Source organism: Dicentrarchus labrax, unplaced genomic scaffold, assembly GCF_905237075.1.
Source record: "Dicentrarchus labrax unplaced genomic scaffold, dlabrax2021, whole genome shotgun sequence".
In the NCBI taxonomy this organism is placed as follows: domain Eukaryota; kingdom Metazoa; phylum Chordata; class Actinopteri; family Moronidae; genus Dicentrarchus; species Dicentrarchus labrax.
Window position 1 is genome coordinate 31121036 of NW_026136720.1, and position 26763 is coordinate 31147798.

General features: G+C 40.1%; 1 protein-coding gene across 2 annotated transcripts in view; it reads right to left on the reverse strand.

The window, feature by feature from the left end:
• The window catches only part of LOC127353436 (polypeptide N-acetylgalactosaminyltransferase 18-like), a 155418-nt gene that overhangs the window by 29535 nt on the left and 99120 nt on the right, over positions 1-26763 (reverse strand). For both annotated transcript variants that reach the window (XM_051382682.1, XM_051382681.1), the window contains exons 5-9: positions 24830-25027; positions 21723-21837; positions 14638-14823; positions 12634-12771; positions 4134-4229 (exon numbers count right to left, since the gene is read on the reverse strand). In XM_051382682.1, the coding sequence (XP_051238642.1) occupies positions 4134-4229; positions 12634-12771; positions 14638-14823; positions 21723-21837; positions 24830-25027 (733 nt within the window). The remainder of the gene's footprint in view (positions 1-4133; positions 4230-12633; positions 12772-14637; positions 14824-21722; positions 21838-24829; positions 25028-26763) is intronic.

Sequence of the window (26763 nt, forward strand, 5' to 3'; positions counted from 1 at the left end):
TGTGTATGTCAGTATGGCCAGTACGTGTCTGAATATGAATTGTATATGTCTCAGAGAGAGAAAGTGTATGTATTTAACCCTTACTTGACGATAATCCGAAGGGTTTATCATTATTAGTCTCTATTTATTTTAAAATATATTTATTTATTAGTTAATCTCTCTGTCTTATTTGCTGGTTTCAGGCCACAGCCTGTTTGCTTCAATATTATTAAGTTATTTATTTCAAATCTAGGCTCGATTACATCAGACTGTCAGAAAATACCTACTTACCTAATTTTCGGTCTCTTCATGACTGTAACCTTACACTGCTTTGTGTTGTTCACTGCTACCCATTCTTACAAAAACCCAATGGTGTTTGTTGTATGTATGTTATTATTATAGTTGTCAACTCATTACTTAAACACCTCAATAAAAATCTAACTGTGCAGTGAACTGCAACTGTGGAATGAGTGCCTCTACAGCATTAAATCAAACCCACCTATTTGTTTTGGTACAAGGAAACACAACAGTTGGCTTCCTTATGGGATTTGTGGGGTTGACTCCAGTCGTTATTGACTGGTGTGTTGTCCAGTGCATTTACTGACTGTCAAAGACAAAAAGATCTAAGCAGTTGAAACAATGTTTATGTGTGGTTTCTCCCAACATTAACTGGTAGTTAACACCAGGACCTTCAGGTGAGCATTTTTCCTGTAGGCAGGTTCCACTTACAGTAAAACTGACGTGACATGAAAGTGGCATGAGGTTGATAGCTGTGGTCATTTCCTGCCTCTTGTAAAGAAGTGCTTAACTGAACACTTGCTAATGAAATACCCACTGTGATTCTGTCAGTCTGACTTTGTTCAAAATCTCTCTCTCTCTCTCTCTCTCTCTCTCTCTCTCTCTCTCTCTCTCTCTCTGTCATCCTCCTCTGCATACCCTTCCAGGCCTCCCTCCCTCATCTGCGTCAAGTGGCTGAGAAAGAAATTGAGGAACGTTATGCATCGACATTCAGCAGATCATCAGGTATTCAAAGCCATATCTATCCATCCTGTTGGACACACAAACACACACACACACACACACACACACACACACACACACACACACACACACACACACACACTAAAATAGAGTGATTCTGTAAAGAAGAGGACTCAGAGGTGATCTAAAGGATTGGACAAATCAGAATAAAAGGATCTGAATGGGGAATAAGAGGGACTTGGGGGAATAACATTACAAAAGATACTCAGCATGAATAAAGAATAAAGAATGAAAAGTGATAAAGGCATGATAGAAGACCAGAGGAATATTTGAGTCTTTGATGTTGGCTATGAGACGGTTCCTGCTGCTTTTCGCTCTGCATCCTCAGGCTCCTTATCTCTGATGTCTCAGAACTCTTAAACATGGCTTCTTTTTGGTGTCCACCAATGATTTCGAGATCAATATACCAGTTTTGGTAGTGGAAATAGGTTTGATATTGTTTTATCATGTATCAGTTTGAGAAGGATTCGTGACTGAGGCCTGAAATTTCATTATAGGCTAATGCAAGGATATGCCGTTTATGCATAAATGTGTGTAAAAATATCCATTAACAGCAAAGATTATGGATTTATCCATTATATACTAACATTCTCTAATCCCTCTATGATTACTGCAGCAGGTACAGGATAGATAATAACTTCCATTTCATTTTATGTGCATAGTAATGTATGTATATGCACCTCTGATTCTAAAAGCCCAAACATCTCCACTCTATAAAGTGATTAGTTCCCCTTGCTGATCCTGTACTGTGTAATGATATTCTGCTGCTATCTTGACTTATCCTAGTAAAGCCCCAAAATATCCCTGTTATCTGGAAACATGTTACAGTGCAGTGGGTAAATTATGGCTTGCTAGAAGTCATTTCTCCTTTTTTGGTAAGCTCAAATTCCTCCACAAATATGAGCGAACAAATTATCTGTTCATTTGCTCTGCCTTTAATATCTCAAAATAGCTGCAGCTAAATATCCTTTCACGAACACTAACTGGAGAAGCACATGCTTGGCTTTACACCTGCGTTTAAACGTGTCTAAAACTGGGTTTTAAGAGACAACCCCGTAGATTTTAACAAATTAGCACCATGTAGACCAGATCAATGATACTGCATGATCCTACATCCCAGAGGACGGGAAAAAATTGGCCCACCGGCCCTACTTTGTGCAGTGCTGACTGGGACTAAGGACCGCCTGCTCTGCCACAGGCTGAATACATTTACCTGCTATCTTTCTATACTATGTGCCAAATTATGCTGTGAAAAGTTTTCACAAAGTTTTGCGCCCAGCAAAACTAGCATGCTCAGAACTAAGCGCTTTACTGTCAATAGAATAGGCTCAAGGCCCTTCATTGCGGCCTTGCCCGTCTCAGTGTGCTGTGTTCATATAAATAAAGACAGTGCAGGAGATAAAATATTGTACTAATGCAACTCAATTTCTTTATCAGCACCTGGTGATTATGCTATCTCTAGGAGAGAGAAAATGTGAAAGGCAAAAAGACAGGAGAGACAGAAATGCCAACACAGCTGTTTCAGCAGCTGATGTTGTATTGCTGAGTATGACCCAGATAGAAAGTTGGATGTTTCCGACGTCAAGGCGCCGGTCAAAGCTATTAACTTTACTGACAATGGAGGCGAGGCTTGGAGTGTGCTCAGAAGGCTCTTCTAGATGGCAGGCTGGGTATGTAGTAGAGTCTGGTTCTGATAATTTGAGCCTCTTTATGGCAGACAGTAAAATATGAATTTTTAATTTTGTCAAGCTATAGAGCACAAAGCAGTGAAAAGTGGAAATACACAGTCACACTCCCTTGGTGTTTTAAAGTTTTTTTCAGTGCCTCCATTAAAAGGGCAATAAGTGTGGCCTTTACTGCCCCTTAGAATTAAATGGCCTTAAATCTGCAGAAGGCTGATAGGGTTGTTGATTGGCCTTGAGGATTACTTTTCAGATTTTTGCGAAGGCTGAAAAGTTTCACTCTACAAGCAAAACAGCACATGACAAAACAGCTTTATTATAGCATGGTGATATATTAGCTTTTTGTTTCATTTCCTAACTCTTAGCCAGCTAACTCATTATGGAAATGTGACTTTTTCATTTATGTAAATTACATTCCCCTATAGCTCAACATTACTGCTGCCCCCTCTATGCAAAGAATCACTGTAATTCCTCAAAGCAACTCCACTTTATTACCTCCAACTGCAAACAATTTCATTACAACAAATTAATCTTGGAATGTTTAAAGCTGCAATATCCAATATATTTACACCAGCAATGGTTCAAATGACTGTGAATGATGTGTAAGGCATAAGTAGTAATGAACCCACATATAATTACTACCAAACACAGTTCCTTTTACTAACACATTGTTCTCGTGTTCTGGCCCACAACTCTTATCAATTTTGTTTCCAGCAGGAGGCAGTTTGTTTTCCAAAAAAACTTCTGATAAACTAACTGTACCCAACCTGCCCAGGAGCGAACAACAGACTGACACAGTTAGTAACTAGCTGTTGGACATAGTGAGCATAAAGATAAAGGGCCAGATACTTCCTAAGCTAAAAGCATAGAGAATATTGGACTATCATTCATAAGGTTGACACAAAAGAAACCTTGAAATGAATGCTAATCTTGCTCTGTGTCAGCTGGATGCAAAGGTAACTGTTCTTTTACATTCACAACAAAAATAAAAACTTTTACACAGTGATTATATGTCAATATGGTGTTTCCAGCTTGTTCTGCTGCCCCCAAGTGGCCACAAAAACAAACAAACAAGCAACAACAATAAAATCTATTGATGCAGCTTTGATAATGAGGTTGTTGATGATGTTTTAAACCAGGAAAAGCTACTGAATGTGTTCTTACACAGCCCTTTTGTTGTGTAGAGAATAAAGAGATATCACTCTCCAATCTCTACTTGCTACTATATTGCAACTTCATGCAATAGTTGCTATCTATAACTCCCTCATTTAAAATAACAAAGACTATGAAGGAGTCCAATTATGTACTGCTGACAACTTCTCCTAAGATCTCTCTGTGTGATCAGTGTTTTTTGGGGGTTTTCATGTGTTTGAGGAGGTAGACTTGAATTGAAAAAATACAACAAAAGAGAATAGAAGAGAGCCCACTGACCTGTGGTGTCATACCATGACAGAGGTACATGATGGGGACATTTTCAGTGTCAGGCCCCTGGTCCAAACACAGGTTGTCTCTTAGACTGTTCTTCAACTGGAGAAATAAGACAGAGATAAAACGGGTGAAAAAGACGGGGAAAGAAAGTGAAAATTAAAAAGTGGTCTAATGTACCTCCAACTGACTCTTTCTAAGTTCCGACCCTTTTTGCTCTGTGCTACGAAGGCAGTTGAGCAAGCGTCGGTCAGAACCTCAGGCAACTTTCTCCTTTCCTGTACGTATGCTATGTGCTATGCTGTCTATATTGAAAATGCGACCACATTTTGAAGACGGTTAAAACATACAGGCGACATATATACACAGTCATATATACAGTCAGTATATATGATATAGTATATAGACAGAGCAACTTAGGAAGGGTCAGTTATGATAAAACTCAAAATGGGTTTAAACTGCTGTATGACTAATATAACAAAATAAATACACACATTTAGTCATCAGATTTGCAGCACTATTAACCAAATTGCTCTCCTCACTCAATGCAATTTCAGGCTGTCAGAGCTCGGCCGCCTTTGGTTTTATCACAAAAACATGCAAGAAAGAAACGGCTCACCTTCAGTCTTACTTTGTTGGTCTCTTGGGAAGGGTTTCAATTAAACCTGGTTTCCAATTAATTTTTTTAGACTTACAGACTTTATTTAGATTTCTTTGAAGGAATAGTTCAATACTTTTGTAAATACTTTTATTAGCTTTCTTTCTGAGGGTGACATGAAAAGATTGACATCAGCCTTGTGTGTGTGTGTTTAGTCAGGAGCTGGGAGAGTTTGGTGTATGTTGGCATAAATGCTGGAGAATATTTCCTTTTTATATTCCTAACATATGTATCTGGTTTCATGTTTAGATGTGATTTCAGAGTCTTTTTAAATAGTTAATGTAAAAGGCAAGCAAGTCTGCATCCCCCCCCCCACCACCTGCCTTTCTCGTTCTGTCTCTACATTATTAATTACTCCATTATGACAGAGTGGTACACTACACGGCTCTAGTTGTGTGGCTAAAGTGAAGACAAATGGGACCACTGCGGGCTAATTACTGCTTGCCAGGAGAAAGTCATACAAACACTTTACACTACCCTTCACCTTTTTTTGGCAGCTGCAGGGTAATATTTCAAAAAGGAAAAGCATCTGTACTTTTTGGATCGTAGGCTACTTCTATAATTTGGCTGAATTCCACAGAGAATTATAGACTAATTGTACAATATGTGTTAATTAACACAGGATAATCAATATACTTCTGTTTGTCCTTGTTCCTTCAAACATTTACAAGAAAGGGTCATAGACATATTTTAAAGGAAAATTCAACTTGGTTCTATTTTGTAAATGGAAACGATGCTTTAAGAATCTGATTTAGGAACGTTGTAACAGGACATCACGGCTGAGTCTTTTCCATCAATGTCTCTGTCTGCAGGCTGTGTCGAGCAATTTTAAGAGACGGTTGACAAGGTCAGAGCCGCTCGAGACGATTGGCAGGGAGAGAGGCCTGCTATGAAAAAATGCTGAAAAAATAGTTCTCCTGAGAACGGAGGAAATTGTGTATTGTTGTGAATAACTGCAATTTCCTTCTAGACACACCTCCAAGCTAAGACTGATATTCATTATCAAACCAAATCAGTTCTGGTTTGGAACAACATTGCGAGTTGGCCCAGGTCAGATAACATTTGTAGTGAATGAATGACATAAACATTTTTTAATGTGTTTTATTACGTGATCTTGCTTAGTTATTAGAAATTATTTGAACTTGTTAGGTCTTAATGTTGGCTTTGGTTCTGTATTTTAGGAAAGACATTTAGAAGGTTGCATTGAGAACCAAGAGCAAAGACATCTGCAGGTGTACGTCCTTAAAGTGGCCATAATCCATATTTTTATATTGACTAAGTATCACATGACTACTTCTGTGGGAAAATGGAAAATTTGTACTGTAGTGACCACCCCACAGAGCAATCGCCCGACTCAGCTCTACAGAATTGTATAGCCTCTTTTAGCTCCTCTTTTAGCAGTTTTGGTTTTCTGTACCATAATTGGCTGTAATTCACTGTCCCTCCACTGACTTCTATCGTGGCGTCTTTCATGTTTGCATTCACCAAGTGACTCCAGCCTGTGCAGAATTGTGATGAATGTTGATCTAGAGTGACTTAAATGTCACCTCGAATCTGATATAGATATCTGAGATAAAAACTAAATAAATAAATAAACAGAAATCATGTTGGGCCATGTTTACCTGCAGTGTGAACACTTGATAAGCAGTGTAATTCCAATTTTCCGAGGCATTCTAAACTATAGACTGATTGAACGTGATGTTGCGCTAACAACAGTCATTTATTGTTTCACGGTGGTTATATCCTAAGCACAAATAAACACCCCCAAGCCGCCACGCCAGCCTCCGGCTAATTGCCCCAACGCCTGATTTGGTCAGAATATAATGATAACTGCTAGTTGTGGTTAAACTTTCTCTGTGTGCTGTTTGGTGTTGGGCAGGTAGTGTATGGCAGGTTCATTAGAGCTTTTTTCCTGGAAACAGTTGCTTGCTGATGCTGGACAAAAGGTGATGAGAGCAGTGACACTGAACCAAACAGTAAATGTGCTGTAAAGCCGGAACCATGAAATAAAAGAGGCTTAAGGTCAGTAGAGCTTCAGAGTTGGGTGATAATTGTCTGTGGATTTGTCACTGCTGGTGACCCCTTTTACATTACCACTACTCTAATTCTCTCAAATGTTAGGTAAAAATATTCATTAATGCATCTTTAATAGCAGCACATGTATAGTGTTATGGGATTATTTCAGAGACAGCAGTTACTTCAATGCACAAACCCATTCAGAAAGCTCAAATGTTATAGCTGCCTTTGAAATGTTCATGATCTGGTGGGGTAAAAGTTCAGCTTTCAGAGCCTCACGTCCTACACCTTCACTTCCACAGCATTGTAAACAGTCTGTGGCGGCCATCTTAAGCCTGCCATTCAAGTGACCTTTAAAAAGTAGTGATTTGAATAGAAATGACTGTTTGTCAATTCAAGCTCTGTGGTCTGCTTTACCATTCCTCATAAATGTTAGCAAAATACAAACATTAGTATCTAAAGCTGCATGAAAAGGCTGATACTAAACTTGAGTCCCAAATGTGCAATATTTGGAGGTTATGAGTTGTAATAATCTCTTTTACATACGAATGCAAAAGCTTTTTCTTTTCATCTGCTGAATAGTGCCCAGTCATCTCACTCGCTGTTTAGATAGATCACTGATCTCTACCTCAGTTCACTTGCTGCAACCCTCCACCTCTCTGTGCTCCTCTACAGTCATGTCACATACATTCCTGTGGAGGTTTCCGCACAGTTCTTGATCCACTATTGAGGGCCAAGCTGAGCTTTCTATTTCACATTATCTCACAATACTGTCACACTTATTACAGTGGTTCAATAATCTGATATTTTATTGATCCCCAGGGGAAATTTATCTTTTCCCGTGCCCCATTTCACAGAGAGGTCAAAAGGCCAGGCTCAGCTACATAGCAGCAGCCATGGAGCTGGCAGGGGTTTAGTTTCTTGCTCAAGGGCACAATAGTAAGGTGAATGCTTGTCAAAACAAAGACCTGCTGTTCCAAAACATCAAGGGCTGTGTTTGCAACTCTGTCTCCTAGAAATTGTACAAATTATTTATTTTGCCAAATACACTTTGAGGGAAATGTAATTGATGCATGGATTATGTTCAGTGGCAACATACTGTATATCAGAGTGAAGAAAGGACTTTTAGGGGTTTCCATCAGCCCTTTCGGCCGCACCAAGTCAGACTATAGCTCATTTGGGTTTACCAGTTTAAATGCGCCTTAAAGTTGTGCCAAGACGCGCCCAAGAGTCGGGCCAACGCGTGCCTGACCACCTCAAAGTGGGTTGCGTTGATGTCTCACTGACTGCGGTCAACCTGTGATGACACCCCTTGTCTCCCTCAAATAAGCGTATGTTCCCAGACTCAACTCGTGTGTACAGGAGACCAGACAGACAGACGTTCAAGTCTCTGAGTGCTCTCAGTGCTTTTGTAGTTTATAACTGAATCTGTTTGTACCTTCAGTTATCTGCTTTATTTTACTGTTTCATGTTCACATCGGTGCTGATGAAAACCCAATATTTCTTGATTTTGCTGCTTAATAATAAAAGTTTTTAAATAGCAAGATAACCACAGGCTTTTATTGTGAAGGTGTTATAGGAAATAAATGTGTTTATAACCGAATTAGCGAGGCTTAGTTAACGGCAAAAAAAAAAAGTCTACATACTGCCGGGAGGAAGGTGGCTGCGTTTATTTGTGCTTTAGTACGTAACCGCTCTGAAACGATCACTTGTTTATTTGCTTCACTGCTTTGTTCTCACACTCCCTCTGTTCATTCAATCTTAGGGCCTGTCCTCATGAATACGCTTTTCTCGATTCCGGATAAATACTTTATCGTATCGGCCTCGCGTCCAGACGGATACGGCGTTTTCGGGGTGTGAAAACTGTATTTTTTGGAAACGGGTCCCAGAGTGGGAAAATCTGAAAACGTCGGATTGCCCGGAGTCGTCAGGATGGCGAAACAGATTTTTTCCGAAACAATGACGTATAAGCCCCGCCTCTCTAGCCTTTAACCTCAGCCGCTGCTGCTAGACATAACAACAACAACGATGGCGGACTACTACTACTTGTTTGTAAACAGCACATGCTCCATGGCTTCTTTTCCGGTTTTAGTGTATTGGTGTTGCGGCGTCACAGCGCCACATACAGGCCTGTCATATGTACTACAGCGTTTTGGGTCGTTTCAGTGAATCCATGTGGACGCAGATATTTCTGGAAACGACGCTGTGTATACGGAGATTTTTTTCGAAACAACATTGTATTGGGTGAGGCTGTGTATTCATGAGGACACGCCCTTAAACTCTCTCGACCATCGCTGCTCCTTTAAAAGGCACACCTTCAAGTTGGTAGCCCTCTTGTAATGGATATGTAAATCTCTGCCGCAGGCCAGCACATGTGTATGGAAAAGGGCATTGTTTCCGGAATAATGTGTGTGGTTGGATTTAGGCAACAAAACTTTGTTGAAGCTTAGTGACAGATTGTGGTTTTGGTTATATATTTATAAAGTAAACATTGTTCTGTGCCTTCAGTAACCTTTTCAATATTTAACCAGATCTTCCCCAGTGCTTTACCAAGGTGTTTTGAGGGCCTAAATATTAATCATTCATTCAGATTATGTATTGCAAGAGCAGGTACTGAATTAAAACAAATATTACAAGTTGTTAATGAATGTTTTGTTGATACTGAACATGATGATAATGAACATTTGGCCTACTGTCATGCTAACGGCTCTGTATGGCTATAGGCACTGCGGTGCTTGGAGCTAATGTTAGCATGCTTACATACTCACAATGACATTGCTAAAATGATGATGTTACAGGTAGACCCTTTACCATGCTCACCATCTATCTTAGTTTGACAGATATTTTCAGTCTGGAACAAAATGGTGGACTGGGTGACCAATAAACTGACATTGCCACCCCTAGAGCCATGATGCTAGCATAGCTAAAAATGTTTCCTCATTATGTTGTTAAAAGACGTGATTCAGGTGGCGTTAGGTTACTCTGAAAATACATTTGGTTCCAAATTGGAAACAGGCTAGACTTCACGTCCCCTTTAGTTTAAAGGTTGGAATATGTCATTTTAGCAACTTTTGGGGAACTTTATGTTGGGACAGAAGTTACAGAAAATACAAGCATTGGGCGGACTGATAATCTCTGAATTTAGCTGAAAACATCAACCAACCCAGTGGCTTTACAAGTCTCAATATCTCTTCTTTGTTCAATATTTTCCGTGTGTGTGCAACCGTGGAGTCATCCAGCTTATGTTTCATGTTAAATAAGAGATGAGTGTATAAACAGCATCCACAGATGGCATCACACCAGAACACTTGTTGTTCTCTCTCCAACTGCTATCTCCTGTGAGAGTGTGTTTTTGTCAAATATGTAAACTTCATATCTACATCTCTCAGATGTCACTGTGGCAATGCTTTCATCTCACGCGCTCAGAGCCGAGCCCCCGCACATGCTCAGTAGAGTCAACAAATAACTCAATCCAGCTCGTACTGTGATTGAAGTGTTTATTGAACAACAAACACAAGGGGTGGCACGAAGGTTGTGTTCAGAGCTAGAGACTGAGTTGCTGCTAATGTCTGAGTAGAACCATATTCACACACACACACACACACACACACACACACACACACACACCATCAATTCATAACTTCTTTCCTCTTCAGTGACAGACTTGAAGTCATGCAGAGTCAATAAAGCTGACAGAATAAGACCTATTCAACCTGAAGGAAATAGGTTCTGTGTGATGGTAATTTTCAGTCTGCATTCAAGCTCGCAGAAGACAGATGACTCAAACTACATCTTCATTCGAGTTAGGAGTTTAAAGGTTAAAATGAAACTGCAATCAAAAATCACAATCAAAAATGAAATTAATAAATTATTAGCACTTGGACTCGGCAAAGAAGTACTTATTCCTCTTCTTCTATCAGCAGGAGCAGTAGAGCGGTGGGATAATTCTGCTCAGCTTTCAACAGATGACTGTCAATTTTCAATTATGCAAAATCCTCCCACAGCCGTTAGCTGAAGAGAGGACTAGCCATACAGAAATTAAGTGGCGTAAAAAGGTTCACCCTTTCAATACCCCGCTGCTGTGATTTGAAGTGAGCTCTTAAAGCAGAGAAGCATATATCCCATGTTGTGCGTGCAATTAGACTCTGCGTTAATGGAAAAGTTAAAAGTTTTACAGCTTGAAATACTTGGAAAAGTTTAATGGAAATGTTTAGTCATGAGGTGGTGTTTGTGCAATGTCAGTGCTTAAGCAGATTAGACTAAATTCATTTTTGTCGGTTTGTATATGATTTTTATTTTGGTAACCACGGACAACCCAGATAATAGCCACACAACAAAACACTTCAAAGGTTATAAATATGAAATCTTAAACATTATGATTACAGCAAACAGCTATGTAAAGATATATCGGAGCAGAGGCGTCCTGTGTTTCTATCTCAGCCTCATTGTGATTTGTTTACTGATCCAGTCTGGCCGTGCATGCACGTTGGTGCATGTGAGTCCCTCAGTGTGCAGGTGAGGAGAGCGACCTGAAACTGAGGTTTTTCTCATCTATGTCGGAAAATTATGGATTTATTTCGACCAAACTCGAGCTGGTAATTGTTGGAACAGTGGAAAGACTAACAAAGACAATTTTGGTGGGGTGTTTATTCTGTTGAGTCCAGTTTCAAGTGTGTTTTACAACTATATGCAAGGTAAAATGACAATGGAGTTTGGTTGGCAGTAGTAGTGTCTAGTTGTTTTGGTCTGAGATGCTGGTGCTCTAGTGCAACATCTAGCAGCAGTGAATATATATAATATATATTCTCACTCACAGACATTAATGCATGCTTTTATTACCTGCAGGATTATTACTGTAATGCTCTAGAGTAGGTCCTATTATTGGTTTATAAAACTCCTAATGGTCATAGTCCTATTTTTGTAGCAGATCTGCTTTTATACTATGAACCCCTTAGAACCCTCAGGTCCTCAGGTCTTTTTATTATCCCTAAAGTCAGAACAAAGACTGTTTTGGTTCTCTCTCACCGTTCTCATCAGCATCAGTCCCAGCTGCAGCAGACAGCTCTGATAAACCTGCTGTCCAGCAGGAAACAGCTCACAGTTAGTGCCTAGCTGGTTACATAGTGGAGGGTTTAGCAGCTGAATTGTTTGTTGCTGTTCCGCTGCCCCCGAGTGCCCATAAAAACTGTTAATGCGTGTTTAGGTAAAGCTTAAAGACAAAAAATTCCACTACTGCTTACTTGAAAATTTACAGCCTGAGTGAAAAAAATATTCGAACCCAGAAATATAGTGCCAACCTCAAAGAAATAGGGTAATCACAACACTTGAAAATATGACCGCAGAGATACAGTTTTGTTCCTTTATCTCATTAAAAATGCCTTAATTGTGGGAGCCCACCATTAAGTGTCTTTGAAAACACTGTTGCCTTTTGGCTGAAATGTGACAAAAAAAAGACAAATGAAAAAATATGTTCACACATTTTTTAAATTCCTTGCTGGTAAATTGCCACAACAAAGGCATATTAATTTTTGACAGAGCTAAAGGAGTTTCATAATGAATTCAAATACTCCTGAATACTTTATGTTCTGCTTTGAGGAGTTTCTGCGTGTGCAGCAACCAGCAGAGACTGAGGGAGCAGTACAGTGTAGTGTTTCTCAATTTGCGGGCTGGGATCCAGACTTTGTGGACTTGTTCCTGTAGGCTCCTATATCCAATGTCTAGCAGTGTATTTTAATTAACAAGCTCATCTTTCAGTGTAATGATAAATTAATTTACTCAGATTGAGGTTGCACATTGGAAATGTTTACGAATACAGAGAACTAATGAACTCACCACTCCGTAAGCAACTGTGTCGCTGTAGGATCGGAGCTCAGGGTAGATGTTGGAGAGGAACCAGCTGAAAGGTCGGCACTGGAGTCTGGCTCGCAGGGCTTTTCTCTCAGAAATGTCCCCGATGTCTATTCCTGAGTTCTAGACAAGGAAATAAAGACAAACACATCTGAGTTTACATTTTGGGGATACTTTAACCTCGGGCAAAACAATAAGTACAATAAGCTTCAACTTCTTAATCTCCAGTGTTGCAAGAAAGCAAAAATAATGAGTTCAGAATTCAGGGCCTCAGGGTCATTTCAGCACAACTGCGTGCTTAGAATGGCAATGTGAGAGCTCAAAATAATAAGACACCAAGAAATGTGTAAGTCCCCCTCCCCTCAAAATAGATTTTTCTCCTTGTTCCAGTTGAATGGTTGAGCTTCACTGTGCAGAATGATGTATGTGCAGAGATGGACACTAGAAGGATGTTTTCACATTCGTCTGCTGAAAGTGGAAAGTTTCTCTGTGCTCATTGAAAGTCTGATTTTTAAGGGGCGAAGCCTACGAGTATTATTTGTGACATCACAAATAGTCTGGAAGTCAGTCCTGCTCCAGCTGGTCCTGGTATAGCTTGTACAGTGTGATGCAGAAACTTGAAGCCCACAGTGCACATCCACTGAGAATGGACTTTACAGTGAAGTAGGAGACATCTTGTGTCCGGCAGGAAATATTTAGAAATGAACTAAATTAGCATGTTCATAAATTCTGGAATTTTTGATGAGGAAGGAGGTGAAGAAGATGCCTTTGTAAGGATTTTACTTTTTTGTGGAAAAACATATCAAACGCACACTATTGTCCTAAGCAGAATATATTTCATAACAAATGTCTGAAGGTGCTCTTTAAAGAGTGATCACAGCAAGAAAGGATTTCATTCAGTAAAGAGAAGCTGAACTGAGGATGCTTTTGAAAAGAAGAGTTTTCAGCCTTCAGTGGAAAAACGCTAGTTGTGATAAAAATAATCAAAAATATCTGATTATTGATTATTTGCTTAAGTCAAAGCAAGATTTCAAACATTTGCTGCTTCCAGTTTCTCAAACTTGAGAAAACAATCTCAAACAAAATGAGACCTTGGACTATGGGAAATTGCGGAGGGCATTTTCCAATATTTGCTGACATTTCATAGAAAACAAAATAAATAATAGAAAAGAAATATTAAAAGAGTTGTTTATTTGAAGCCCTACATTAGATAACAGTAGTTGTAAGCATTGTTTCTGAAAGGTATATTGAATAGGCACGGTTAATAGCAAGAAATTGGAGACATACTGTGAAGAGAGACACATTTAACAGCAGCAAAGAAGAATAGAATAGAATAAATCTTCACCTTCTACTTAAAGGTCACTTTTTTGCCTTTATTTGATAGGATAGCTTAAGATAGACATGAAAGGGGGAGAAAAAGGATGACGCACTGCAAAGGGCCACAGGCTAGACCTGGCACATGGGGCGCCAGCGCTACCAGGTGAGCTGTGAGGGCCCCAGGTTAACATTTCTGAGTCTGTTGCCGCACAGTGGTACTATAAAAAAAAAAGTCACTGTGGCGGACAGGAAGGGAAGCCTCAGAGATCTGCATATGGAACACTGGGAACGAAACATAGACTATATAATTAAAAATGGATGTAATGTCCACGACATCAACCCCAGGTCTGTGAAAGGCCAGTGTGAAGATCAGTGCAGTCGTCTGCGGTTGTACAGACAAAAACGTGAAGCATCATGAAGCATTTGGTCCGGACAGTTTTGCTGGACCTTGGTTTACAAAATGAATTATTGTAGTGTGTACCCACACTGATAAGCACAAATGATTCTCCAGAGGACCTCCATGATGGAACTAGTCATGGTTGCTAGGAGATTCGTGACACAGTTTCTGAACACAAATAAGCATGTGCACAATTACGCCCACACACACCCTCACACACTCAGAGAACAAGCACAGTTTGAAACTCCCAACACACACGTGCACTGTCTGTTTACCTGTAGTGGAACGTTCCAGGCCATATAGACGTGACTCTTGTACTGGTCCATCCAGACCTCAGCCGCCCTCAGAGCGTTACGACGCACATGGACTGTCAGGTTCTCTGTGTAGGGTTTGTGGGCACGCTCGATGTGTGCGATCCTGGAGCAGGGCAGGACCTCCACGCTGCCGCCACACTGCCACACCTATGTTACACACACAAAAAAAATGCACACAGATTATTGACTGCAGAGACTTCCAAAATAAAAGGTATGGATATTTTTAGTACCTGCCTGGTACATGCCAGTTAAACGACTGAATAGGGGATTAAATTCTTGCTGCTGCGGCTCAACCTGCTTGATAGAATTAGTGTGAATAGAGAGGTATCACAGGAGCTCAGTGAGAGTGCCCACCCAGGTGGTGGCTATGTTTAACATTTTGTTGACAGTGGAAGCTGTCAAATATGTCTACACACAGACCTAGTTAGCATCATGGCATGCTCATGAAATATGAAATAAATGTTAGGATTTGGTTCACTATGAATGCAACTAAGTGTGCAGCCGTTTGGCATGCTTTGACAGAAAGTATAATAGGCCTATTTAATTTTAGTTCAGCTATATTACAGGTATTTATGCATGTTACAGGTAAATGAGCTCCATGTGTGGCCAAGGCACCAGCCTGCGTTAAAATCTTCAAATGATTTCAACTGAAATTTCAGCTGCTTTGATATCTTTCATATGTCTTCAAATGACTTTTTTTTAACCTGTGTTAATTTCTTAATCTTCATCTGACAGTTGCACTGTTGCATCGGTTATTCTTTAACTGACAGCCCATCTGCTTTCAGTGATAACAGCTCCATTTATCAACCGCAGCAACCTTTTTTAGTTGAAAAGACATTCAAACATGACATTCACCGGTGAGAAGACCTACCAAATTGGTTCAAAAGTGACAGTTTTTTCACCGACTATCTGTACCCGTTGATTAAACATTCACATTTAGAACATACAGTATTTCACTGTGATTTCCAGTAGTGACATTTTTCATTCTCTATAATATGCAAATCATAACCTATCGTCACTTTGGAACCTAAAACTATATCCAAATTTCTCAGTCAAAAGCCAGTTTAAAGATAAAATCTTCCCTCACACAGAGCCAAACCCCAGTCATCTGTCTATGTGTTTAATCTACTCATCCAATACATTCTCCTGCCAGGATGGACATTTTTTATACTATAATTCTACAATATACTTTGACTTCTAGTAATATTGCAAGTCCCAGTGCATATGCCTTCAGAGTAGTCGATGCTGTTACCAATACGCCTCAGTACTTGCACACGTACCTTACAGCAGTAGGCGCAATTTCTTATTTTACATGAATATGTACTTCTCCCATTATTCCCCACTGTGATGTCCTGGAAGCTTCCTGTTGGCAGCACACAGCCTATATAGTTCCATATTTTTTACATTTTATATAAAACATTAAAGGTCCAGTGTGTAACATTTACGAGAACCTATAATATATATTGTATGTATTTATCTACGGACACTGCAGGCTGCCCTCCATGGAGTCCGCCATGTTTCTACAGTAGCCCAGAACAGACAAACCAAACACTGTCTGTTGATAGGGTCTTTTGCAGCCATTGTCTCTCTCTCTCTGTCAACCGACAACTGAACAAATTATCAGAATGGTTGAACAAATTTGTGGTTGAGGTTGTAACCACATTTAAGCTGGTTGAAAAGAGGGCAAAAAGAGGTCTTAGACATTCAGACTGAAGATCAGCCAGTTTTGGAAATTAAAGTTGACATCCTGGTTGGTGCTCACTGGGACCTTTGGGGATTTCAACATCTTTCAGGGCTTCAGTGCTACTGAATCTTCAAACTTAACTCAGTAAACTAATATTAACACTGAAACTTATTCCAGCACTTCCATTTTAATGTTTCAATTATTTCAACATGTTTCAACTACAAACTGTCAGCAGCAAGCAGATGTATATTTCCTTTTTGAAGTAAACCAATACTAATTTCCATGATAGCACTGCAAAAATTCTGCATCAGGCACCTTAGGAGTTCAGTGTACCAACCAAACAAGCGCTGGAGAGTGCTGATTTAAATAGAAACGCCTGTGCTCTCTTTTCCAGTCGTGGACTTTGTTTATGTGTTTGCGCTATAATCCCTCCTGCCGGCCAGCCTCCTTCCCTGTATCCTTCCAAAGCAAAGAGCCTCTGCAGAACAACAGTAAAACTGTAGCACTGGCCCAGCGCCCAGGCAGGAGCACAAACTAAAGCCAAATTCTAAGATAATACACGCTTCCCTCGGAAATACCTCAACGTTCTCTATAAAGGATTTACAACACGGGGTTAGAGTATAAGGAGCTATTCTTCGAGCATAACAATCTATGTCTGAGTGTGTGGGTGTGCAGAGCGAGATAGAGAATGAGACGAGAGAAAAAGCGGACAGTGAAAAGAAAGAAAAGAGATTCAGAAAGAGTGCGAAACATAAAACTGAGAAGGTGAAGGGATAAAAGTGACAGGAGATAAAGCAGGAAGTATAGAGAGAAGAAGAAAGTGAAATAGTGGGGGAGAGAGAATAGAACAGCTTTTCTTCATCTTCTTGAGTCATCCTTTCCAAAAGCCTTTTTCCTTTTTTTTGTTTTATCTTCTCTCTTAACAAAAAACCCTCTCCTGTGGGATAAAACGGGGTCATGCACCAACTATTACCAAAAACACCATGGAACATCATTGTGACGCTGAGTAGTTGCAGTTTATGTGTGTGCGTTGTCATGCAGTGTCTGTAACTTGGTTGATTTGTATGTGTGTCACCCAGACAAAACACAACACATTTACATCCCTAATTGTCTCTCAGCCGGTCTTCTTTGGTTTAACGCGGAACAAATCTTGCTCGTGGACTTGTGTTTTTAAAAGTTTTAATGAGAAAATGAGAGGCAAAAGGCAACAACAAATGAAGTTGTGAATTATAAATCATGCTGAGGACGACCGCCCGTTGCGATAAAAGACGGCATGAGACAATGAGCACTAAATATTCACAATATTAGGCCATGGCGCAGATGAAGCTCCATAAAAGTTATCTTTATCACAATAGGAGCATGCAGACCAGAGATACGGAGCACTTCTGCAGAAACTGGGGGAAAAAAATCACATCGCTGATAACAAAAGGCGCCTGTGTTTGGCATGAGGGAGATAGAAATAGAACAAACTGGCTGGTTTCTGACTTAAACCCTGGGTTGAACTCAACACATGATGAATTAGTTAGAGTAAGAGCAATGCCCTTGAGACACGTATGCAGAACTGATTCTGTCAAAATATCACTGCTGATTTACATAATCATTGATCTGCAAAGGGCTCTTTTGAGATGCAGTCTGCTACTGTAGCAAAAAATGGAAATATTGACTTTTTCTTGTCATTCTTGATGTGTTTATAGTCAAAACTGTGGTATGAAATAACTAACACTGATGATGTGTTTGTGTGTGTCTAGGCGGTCTTGTTGGGGCTATATTTGATGTCAGCTTCTGACTTCAAATACCCCTGTGGCACTGGAAGTGTTTGCCGTGGAAAAGAAATGTCAATACGCTGACTGATGTTCTTGCTAACCTTTTGTTGCCTTTCAAAAACCTCACATACAGATAGATAGGTGGGGGTAAATCTTTCCAGCTCTAGACCGCCCTGAACCAACCCTGATGTGCGAACAACCACACAACAAGCTCAACAGTAGCTTTGAAGTGTCTCTCCACCAAAATGGGTTCATTTCAGTTCAGTGTTTGTTGTCATAGCTGCAGAGGGCAACTGATTCGCAGCACTGTGCATGACGCTTGGCCCTCTTTCAGTGCATAGGGTAAAGTGTAATGTTGGCAGAACTGCCGACAGCTGGAGGGAGCATCTGATGTGGGTCAGAAAAACACGAACTGCTGGGGTCGTCAGGCAATGGTGAGATCTCCTCCCACAGAGAGACCGGCTGTTCGTGGCCTCGCAGCTTATGCTATGTTGAATAAGCCATCCAAGTCCCCTCTGTGGTACTGTCAACAGGTGTCCAAGCAATTTGTCTCTACAGTAGGGGTTTATACTGAAGAATTATATGCCAAAAAGAGCTATATAATAGAGAATAACCTCTCTGTATGTTGCAGAAGCACTCATGGTCCCTGCACTGCGAGACGCTAAGGAGAAAGCCATTATCAGACTCGTAATGCTTGACTGTAGAGGTCTGACATTCAAGCTTCCTATGGAGAAAGTCAAGGCCGAGCCCTGCACAAAAGCTTTTTATGAGCCAGAGAAAGACACATTACTGGCAATGACCCACAATGTGCCGAAACAACAGGACACTTTAAGCCTTTGGCAGATTTAGTCATTTATATTCATGACATCATATAATGTTTATGATATCAGGTCAAAGCCATTTTAAATAGAATATTTCGAGTGCCATAATTCATATTATAGAATCCTTTGCTTGTTTGAGTTGAAGATGAACCCACGCAGCCCCTGCTGACGCTGCAACCTGACTGATCCAAACTGATTCCTACTCACTAAGCCTTTCACTACAGTGTGACTGTATGAATTCACACTCGGTGGAGGGCAATCTGCATTAAGGGAGGTGGATAGCGGCATACAATTACTGTGGAAACTTTGCCACTCTCTCCAAGCAAGAAACATCCGCCACCAAGGACAGTGATAGATGCCTGCTTGTTCAGCTCTTTCGTCCCTACCGTTACCCTGTACATAACGTTCTGTAAACATGTTACATAGGTGATACATTGATGGTAAGTACCTTTGAACCTTCCATACAGTGTTGTCATCTATTTTCAAAGAGAAGTTACTAAAGCCTGCTCAAAGAGTTCAGATGTCTCTAAGTTTAAATATCCATGATGTAATTACTTAACTATTAAGTTAAAAAGATTAAGTATGAATCTCACTCTACCTCTAAGTGCATATAGTTTTTATGAAGCCTGTTGTATATACACTGATCAGCTATAACATTATGAGCACTGACTGGTGAAGTGAATAACACAGATTATCTGGTGATCATGGCTCCTGTCAATCAGTGAGATATATCAGGCAGCAAGTGAACCTTCGGTCCTCAAAGTTGATGTGTTAGAAGAAAAAAAAAAAGGGCAGCGTGAGGACTGGAGCGACTTTGACAAGTGCCAAATTGTGATTGCTAGACGCATCAGATGCATCACAGTTTGTTGGTATGGGGCTGTATAACATTATGACCACCAGGGTTCCCAGGTGGTCATAATGTCAAGGCTGATTGGTGTATAAAGACGTAACCTTGTGAGGCAGCTGGACTCGCGTGATCACAAAATCCCAAGCTCACTCAAGAATACATTTTGCCAGTCTTCAATCTATATACGTTTGCGGTCTAACTATAGTGGTACCAGGAAGTACTGGTAGCTACGGGGGTTTTAGCGTTTTCTCAATAGAAAAGATCTGGTGGTTTGAAGACTGTGAAAGACGGTGATAGATGGTGGTTTCCATACAGTTTCCAATGACAACTTCCAAGACAGTTCTTTGTAGCAAACTATCTGGTCAGTCCTTCCAGAAAAACGCGATTATGCGATCGCATAATTCAATGCATAATCAGCCAAAGTCCGCATATTTATGCGGGGGGGGGGCGCATTTTTTCAAATACGCCGCACTTTCGCCGCATAAATTGCCGATTTCCGCGCAAAATATTAGCATTGCTAAGTTGACAATACTGCTTCCATGCCTTCATTGCAAATCTGACCTCTATCTGGCCGTCACTGCCCACAGAACAAGCTGTCAGCAGCAGCACAGCTCCTGAGGATCATTCTAGATATAGTTTATAAGTTCACACCATATGGAAAGTGGGAGATTTGCAGAAGTAGTGTGCTCTTCATGTAGCAACTATAAGGGTGTGTAGGTCCGGGTGCTGATGGGCGTGTAGGTAGTCCGACTTTTATACAGAAGACCAGAGAGACCCAACCATGATCTTTCTCTGACCTTAAAGGTCCAATGTATGGGATTTAGTGGTATCTATAGATTGCAACTCCCTTGCTTCACCCTCCCCTTCCAAGTGCGAAGGAAAAACTGAAGAACTGTAGAAACTTGGTGGTTCAACATGGCGGCCTCAATGGAAGATGACCTGTGGCATCTGTACATATGAATGGCTTGTTCTAAGGTAAAAAAACAAACATAACCATTTCAATATTCAGGTGATTATACTCTAACGAATGAATATTATATTCCATTTCTGCCAATAGAGGCTCCCAAATATTATACACTGGACCTTTAATGACAGTGTGGCTGCATTGCATTATGTGTTTTTCTTTTTGAGTATAGAAAGCACAGTACAACAATCACAACAATCAGCTTCTCCTATACTACTAAATCTGAACCCTATGTGGTCAAGCCTGAGAGAATTATACCTTTTTGTTCTTAACCCAGTGGCTTGGATCAGCGTCAGTCAGGCCTGGGCTGATGAGCAAACCTGTACTGCCCTGACACAACACTGTAAATCACTATGCACTAAACCTGAGTCAACAGTTTCCCTTGAATGTCTCTTGTGTACATACAGTCTCAAAGCTTTTCCAACAGTTGTGTCCTCTTGGGACTGATTTGCAGTCTCAAGAGGATGGTGCTTTTGCAGCCTTGTGCCTCTGGAGACTAGTTTAGAGATGTGCAGTAACTATTTATGTTATTACCTCATTAAGCGGGCTGAGAATGATTTTAAACCTGTGAATGCTAACTAACTAAAATAAAAAATGTATTCATCATAATGTAATAAATGTCCATGAAAATAAAAAGTAATTTCTAATGTAATTTTATTCCATTGAGTCACAGTGTTATCTGGCAGTTGTTACATCATTAGTAATCTGCTCAGTTTGCTTGAGTCAGGCTGAATGAATAATGTGAATGACTGATAAAGCCCCCATTCTGTCAAAGGAAAGGTCATTCTTCTTTTTCTGCATGCTGGACATGTCTGCTATTCAGGATATTTCAATTTGGAAGGTGACAATGGTGGATGCCTCTACGGTATACAGGACACAAATGACACTGTTACAGATATTTTTAGTCCATTGAGGGCTGCATGCTGTAGTGCAGAAATGTATAGTGTTGGTTCTTAAACTGACTCACCCTGATGCCGAGCTCAACGTTTTCTCCACCGTAAATTTCCATGCCTTCGTCTAGCAGGCCGATCTCCTCAAAGTACTTCCTGTCGACCACAAAGCAGCCAATCAGAGCAGGGCTCCTAAAATAGAGGGTGAAGGGAGGAAAGAGAGGAGGTCAGAGAAAAGAAAGAAGTAAAAAAATAAATGTTTTTTCCAGAAAAATGCATAGCAATTAGGGGGTTTAAATGCAAAATATTCTTCAAGACATGCACACAACACAGTCCTAACCTACAATTAGCCCCACACTGGGCATCAAGGCCCCCAAGATCTATTTTTCAAGTGTGCTGCACATTTTATGCTCTACACACAGGCCTTAGTCTTTCATGATAAACCTATGCCGTACATTATACTTACAAATGATTCAGCTGTCAAAATGAAGCCCTCGCCTAACACAACAAATTCAGGACATTTTGAGGAAATCGGTGGGGGGAAAGCAACCAGATCTTTCATCAACATCAAACTGAATCAACAGGAAAGAAAAATAACTCCTATTAGTATTCATGCTGTCAGTCCCACACATCTCCTGTTATCAATATGAAATACAACACCGCTGCAAAAACAGCTTGTTTGGGTGAATTTCTCTATCCCTGTGGATACGCAGATTGGCAAACAGCCAGAAATTTTGAAACCCAAAATGCTAATAGAAACGAGACCCTCCCACCACCGGCTCTGAATATATTCTTTTCTCTACAGCTTCCAGATAACAGCACAATGATATTACTATTAATATATCAAACATCAGTGTGTTTTATACTGTTCAGTCTCAACAATATAATTTTTATAGTACAGAATATTGAGTACATGAGATAAAGAGCTACGCAGCAAACACATGCAGCTTCAGATTCATGAAATAAACACAAATTGTTTTCTCCATAACACACGTCATTATAAATAAAGAATATAATTCATTGGCATTTGGTTTTCCAGCATGGTTATAAATATAAAACAGCTCCAAAGTCATTTTTAATTAAATAAAAGGGTCAACTTTCTGCTGGAATTAGAAAATGAAACTAGTGTTTAAATCACATATTCTCCCTCTATGGAAAATACTGGATTGAAATGTTCCTCCCTAGCAACCCTTTTATCTTTAATAAAGGTTTGTTCAGGGAATGCTATGTGCTCAAAGTGATGTACAGAGTGCTGAGGTCACAAATGGGGCTAGCAGACCTGGAGAGATTTAAATGTGTTAACATGGATTTGATTTATTTCTCTAGGGGAGGTGGGTGATTTTGATAAGCACAAAGCAACACGCACACCACTTGCATGGTCTCTTTTGTTGTATACAGAATCAAATCAATTCAAGCAAATGTCTTGAGAAAGAACCTTGTGACCGAAATGTTGACTTTCTTAATAAATCAATGCAGAGGTGCTAAGTGGGTGTTGGCATTGATGGTTTTCTTTAGAGGTAGGTGATTTTAACATTATTTTTGAACCTGTCCGGAACATGATTCATTTTTCACTACCACTCACACTAACTATGCTATTAGCCACAATTGCCTACTATACTGTATTTTAAATCCCATACAGAGGGATTTTGGATCTGGATATTTTTCCTGAACTGCTTGTCCTTCAGCAAACTCGCACTATTAAAAGTATGCTGAATTAGCTATTAGTACTTCATAATTGCACAACCATCACTTTACGAAAAGTGCAAAATTTGGTCTTTTTTCTGACATGCCTTAGCAGATTTATGGATGTTTATTTGTGATTGGCACTAGAGATGTATCACATATACCAATATCTGTTTCATGTCCGTTAAGATTTGACAGAGTTACGATTCAAAGAGGGAGTACAACTCAAATTCACCTCACACAGTATCCTTGTCTTACTGTAAACCTGCCCTTCAGCTCCCCCTTGCCTCACTAAGGGGGCTTTGTACCAGATTACTACCAGAGTACTAGATTACCAGGTTGTCCGTTTACAGCTTTTTTAGAAATAAGTTTCATGTGAAAACTACATTAGGAGAAGGCCAGAGAACAGCCAATAATGCTTTAGTGGTGCACATTCCCTATATGTTTGCAACTCAGGTTTATTTCTCATTAATCATTAAATGAAATGAAATATACCTATATATTATATGTGTAGGTGTTTACTTCAGAAATGAGTCAAGTAAAGTCAAGTCCTTTAAAATAGCCCAGTATCACAAATCACAATTTGCCTCAAGGGGTTTTATTTAATTAGTCATTTTTTTGACTGAACTGCCTTGAAAGTGATTACACAATGACAATAAGTGGTCCTTGTGAGCAAAGCCAGGGACAAATTGCACCTGAGAAAAAGTACTTACGGAGATGGAGAAATAAATAATGGGGGAATTCATCTTCCTCCATTACAGTATTGAGCAGGATATGTCCTCTTGTCTTTGTCCAAATCTATAAACACTGCATCATTGATTGGCTTGCCATGAACCACAACGACAGACGTATTACCCTCTTGCGCACATTGGTGAGTAGGCAATTTTGCTGTTGTTGCTGGGCTGTTGTAGCCTCTGCTGTCTTTATCTGTCATATTGGCACTGTTTTCCTGGCCAAGGGTATTGAAGAACTGGATCATTATATCAATTTTACAGTGTGTACAATGACTATACACACCGTAGGTCACCTAGAATGACAAAAATTATCTACTTTCCTGTTTAAATCTGTGTTATTGCCCACTGCTTCTGATGAGACTTTTACATGTTTCACTTAATGTGCTTTTGGCTGTGCTGCAACCCCCAGGTTTTATATGGGTTAGAATATTGACACTACACTTACCAGAATTTACATACATAATAATTATTCATGCAGATTAGTGTAAGAAATTATAATGTAAAAATAATGAGCTTAGCAAGTGATCTTATCAACCCACTTCAATATGCTTCAAGTCAAATTATTAATAATTAATACTGCTCTGGTAGATTATTTTGCTGGTGTCTCACTTCTTTCGTGATAACAATACATTTTCTTCAGTGAAACAAAACTGTCTAACAGGTTTCTTTGTTTGTTTTTTAATGATTTTTGAATTCCACTTCCTCTTGTTTAGCACAAAACAAAATCGTTCAGCTCAGAAATACTTTAATGTAATTCCTGTATTTACCTGATAGGGGCTGTGTGGTTGCGTTGTGTCCACCAGGATTTTGGTGGGTTGAGGTAGCGACACCATAGCTCCCAGTCAAAGCCCTGAGCAGACAGCGGATACTCCTCAATCTCAAAGGTGTCATACTTGATGTTGTCAAAAGAGGGAGACACCACCCGGGTCCGGTCCTCCTTTATTCGCTGCAGAATAGGTTCTGCCCTGTAGGACGACAGAGCACAGATGGAATCTGTTAAAGAGGTGACAAATATAAAATATACAAATATATCCAGGAGTCAGTGGTACATTGTTCAGCTCTAAGCCAGCACTGTAGAATACACTTTGAGAGTTTCTCAAACCTTTTACATATTTTCTGAGGTGGTACGCAGTGTACCACCTCAGAAAATATGTCCAGGTACCACAATTGATGGTTGATGTTAGCTAAAACAAGACCTCGCCATCCATTGGCTGTATTGAAAAGACGCAGATATTGGTGGAGCGAAAAATAAGATCAAATACATTCTCCTTTTATCTCTTACATCTGTCATGAATATTATTGTTTCTCTGTATTCGCTGGATGTGCAAGTGGCAACCACCTGGATAAAAAGAAAAAAGGAGGAAATTAAATAAGACCGACTGTCAGTCCTTACTGGAAGCTAGGGAGTGAGTATGCACTCCTGACTGGATTAAGAAGGTCAATCCACCAGAGAGGAGTCTGTATGGAGCTGAATCAAGGTCTGAAGGAGTGCTGGCCAGGGCTCCTCAGGGAAGGCAGAGCAGAATTATTGAGACTGGCTGGCATGGAAAGTCCTGGAGAGATTGGAGTGCACCCTGCTTAGCCTTGTAAGCCATTCCTAGTGTGTGGAATTAATGCGAGAGGAAGCATAGGAAAGTGGTTGCTGTGTTAGAATTCACTGCTGATGAGGGAGGGGTTGGCTGCAGAAAGAGGAGTTGAGAGGGCCAAAAGAGAGCCCCTCTGGAACTCCAAATAGGGGGACAACTAGAGCCTTGACTACAAACTAGACTTAGCCCTTGATCAGGTAATATCGGATTCAGTGGCTGTTGAAGGCAAAGCTGCAGGGTTGGGGCTGCTATGATGGCCTTGCACGTCTGACGGCTGTTAACATCTCTGAGGCTTGTTTGGCAGCCTGGGCAGTAATCACAGGGGTGCCGTCGATACAGAGGTGTTGCTGAAGGCGGGGGGTGCCAGTGGAGAGGAGCCTGTCAAAAGGATCGAGCCAGTGGTTTGACGTTCAACCCAAGGTATGAGGCCAAATGCAAGCAGATATGCTGTTTGTTCTTTGGTTCTGGGTGCTTGGTGTCCACACGTGTGCTTCAGATCAACTTCATCTACAACATAAAACACGCTGATTTATCAGAGATTTTCAATAGAATGCTACATTTTATACAAACAATCTCTCTCAAATGTGTTCTTTTTTAAAGCTCCTGAAAACTGACATTAAAAAGTAATAACTAAATCAGCAAAAATCTAATTTAGTTTATAAGTAGTTAGTTTCTAAGTTTTACCATTTATCCCTATAAAATTTAGTCAGATTAGTCAGATAATCTGCTAGTAGTACCTCAAATTGTGGGCTACCTCAATTACTGTGCGTATTTCACCAGATAAAAACAGAGGGAAAAAGCAAAAAATATCAAAATCACCATGTTAAAAACTCACAGTTGCTTGTTTTCACAGTGTGCTTCCCGGTTCAGAAGTTTTTCAGGATATTGTTAATAAAAACAGTGACCATCAGAGCAACCAATGGGAAGATTTGACACGGTACACAGAGTTTAAAATAATGCTGATATCTCAGCTACCAACACAGTCTGACAGGACTGAAAAATATTGTCCACCCTCAAAAGAAAAATGAGACTCAGCTACCAGCTCCATGTAACCAAGTCCAGTTCAACCTTTAAGATTGCATGCTCAGTCAAACTGTACCCCTATTTAACAATGT